Raw genomic sequence first — 2,281 nt, 5'->3', positions numbered from 1 at the left:
CCCTTATGCTAGTCCATTGGTTCATCCTGAATATCTATTATGGAAGTACCTATTGGTAGGTATTCCATAATGAACCAAAGGAAGTCTACACAGAAGGTCAGAGCTGCAGAGAACCATGTCCTGTTTAGTCACAGAGTTACCTCCTGTCTAGTTCAGTTATGTTATTTCCTCTGTTATTGTCTTTTTAACCACAAAAGCTCTCAGTTATTTAGAAATCAAGCAAAAATATAAGTATCAATTTGTAGTACTCGCACGCAATCTACTCCTGCCCAGTGACATTTGTCTATTGCCTTGGAGCCTGAGCTTGCCTGCTATGATTCTTACACAAATGCTCAGGCTCATCATAATCAGAAAGTTGCTTTATCTACCGCCCACGTTGTGGTTGCTGTTCTTTCCTTTCCTTTCCTTTTTTTGGCCTAGGGATGGTTTCCCCACCTTCGATCACCCAATTCTGAGACCTCGTTCCCAGGTGACCAGAACTCTCGTATTCGTTCGATCGCGTTAGACCGGTGCTAAAATCCTTCCGGTTTAAAAAAAGTTTGTTTGAAGTTCCGCGATATCAGCAAAGTACCAATCTAAAGAAATTGATATTCCGTAATTTTGGAGCTGAGATGCAGAATCCCACTTAGCGGCTCCAGATACTTTACGATAGACACCCCTTAGAGTTATGGCATCAGAACAAAAATTATCGCCTCAATGGGTTCTATAACCAGGAGTAAATACGTTAGGGACTGTTCAAGCTGAATATCAGCCTTCGCATTGATATTGCCTTGGTAGAGGTTCATTATCGTATGTTTATTACAGAGCCTTAACAATCACAACACTAGTCGGCTGCACAGCTGTACTGAAAAAAAAAAAAAAAAAAGACGGCAAGGTCATTAATAAATCAATAAGCTGTTAGCCTGTATGACTGATGACATCTGGATGACTTTTAAGATTTAAAAACCGACGATGCGACAGTGTTCGAAACAGATTCAATTTCCAGCGAAGACTCAATTGTAGCATTGTGGTACATTGAAAAACCGCCTGCATTGCCAATGTTCTAATTAATACCCGTTGCTTGCTATTAACAATTTATTTGCAGTAGTTTATAGGTTAAAATGCCTATATCTTCACCAATGAAGCGTAGCGTAATATAATGTTAATGGAAAAGCGGAAACAATGCAGTGGGCGTACAGACACTCCAGAAAGTGACACCTAAAATTCAAAGAAAGAGCCATATCACTGTTCCTTCACTCCATCCCGCGTCCCTCTCCCTTCTCCCCCTCTCTCACCTTCCCGCCCTCGCATCCATTCTCATCTTGTTTCTTTTTATCTCTTTTCAAATTGATTATATTCCTCCAGCTGCCAGTATCAACTTTGCCGCGCCTACCAGAAATAACCGGATTCCCGGCAATGCCGCCAGCCTGGCTCTTCGAAATCACGTTGAACAGATTAATAGTTCCTACAGAGCTTCCGTTATGCGCATCAATACTGCCGTCCGAACTGTCTCTTCTATTACGTCTGATAGCTTCGGCTCTGGAGCCTAGAGGACTCGAAGTGGGAGAACTGGCGCTTTCGCTCTCGGCACCTTCGCTACCAGCGGATGGAATGGTATTTGGCCAAGCAGTATCTGTCTCAGAAAGCAAAATCTCGCCAGCAGATGTACGACGATTTTCTTCGGTGGGTGAACGGCCTTGAGTTGGGTCATGGGTTGAATCGATGGGATGATCGTGTTCAACACTAGTGTCGAGTATTGGAGTCTCTTGCATATGATGCATGACAGAGTTTTGAGTGATCTTTCGCAATCGTTCGGTATCGAGGGCTCCAATGGTGTGAGATCCGGCTGACGATTAGAACTTGTTCTTGGCGATTAATCTGATGAGAGTCGTTGACTTTATATGCGTAGAGTCGCAATGAGAGGTAATTAAAATATATATTGGCAAAAAATAAAAAAAAGGTGCTGCGTGACAGCATTTAAGTGCCTCCTAAAAGTTGAGACGGCGTGATAAAGCGAAGGTGGTCCAACGAAAGACCCTCTGATGACGATTTTTGCCGTTTGCCGATCCTTTTACAGAGAGGAAATGACTCTTGTGATGTCAAGGAGGGTTTGGATAATGAGACTGTTTCTACGCCGCTCACTTTTGGTTGGGTAACAGTGTTGGGCTGGTTTCGACTAACAATCCGGGGAACCGAAAATTTTGCCTCCTAAGAATGCCTTTCCTGAACGGCGATGCTATCTCTTCCCCGGCTGCCATTGCCGCGTATCCTTGCCATTCCTTGTTCTCGAGAATCTGAGTAG

The 2,281-nt window shown here is 43.5% G+C and overlaps 1 protein-coding gene across 1 annotated transcript; it reads right to left on the bottom strand.

Moving 5' to 3' along the window:
• Nucleotides 1-1,232: 1,232 nt before the first annotated feature.
• AOL_s00091g67 (uncharacterized protein) lies at nt 1,233-1,760 on the bottom strand (the record flags this gene model as incomplete). The annotated part of the gene is made up of 1 exon (XM_011125825.1): nt 1,233-1,760. The coding sequence occupies one exon, from the start codon at nt 1,758-1,760 to the stop codon at nt 1,233-1,235; it is 528 nt and encodes a 175-aa protein (XP_011124127.1).
• Between the last annotated feature and the right edge of the window lie 521 nt (nt 1,761-2,281).

This window comes from Orbilia oligospora (genome assembly GCF_000225545.1).
Source record: "Orbilia oligospora ATCC 24927 unplaced genomic scaffold scaffold00091, whole genome shotgun sequence".
Taxonomy (NCBI): Eukaryota; Fungi; Ascomycota; class Orbiliomycetes; order Orbiliales; family Orbiliaceae; genus Orbilia; species Orbilia oligospora.
This window is presented reverse-complemented; position numbering and strand designations above follow the sequence as displayed.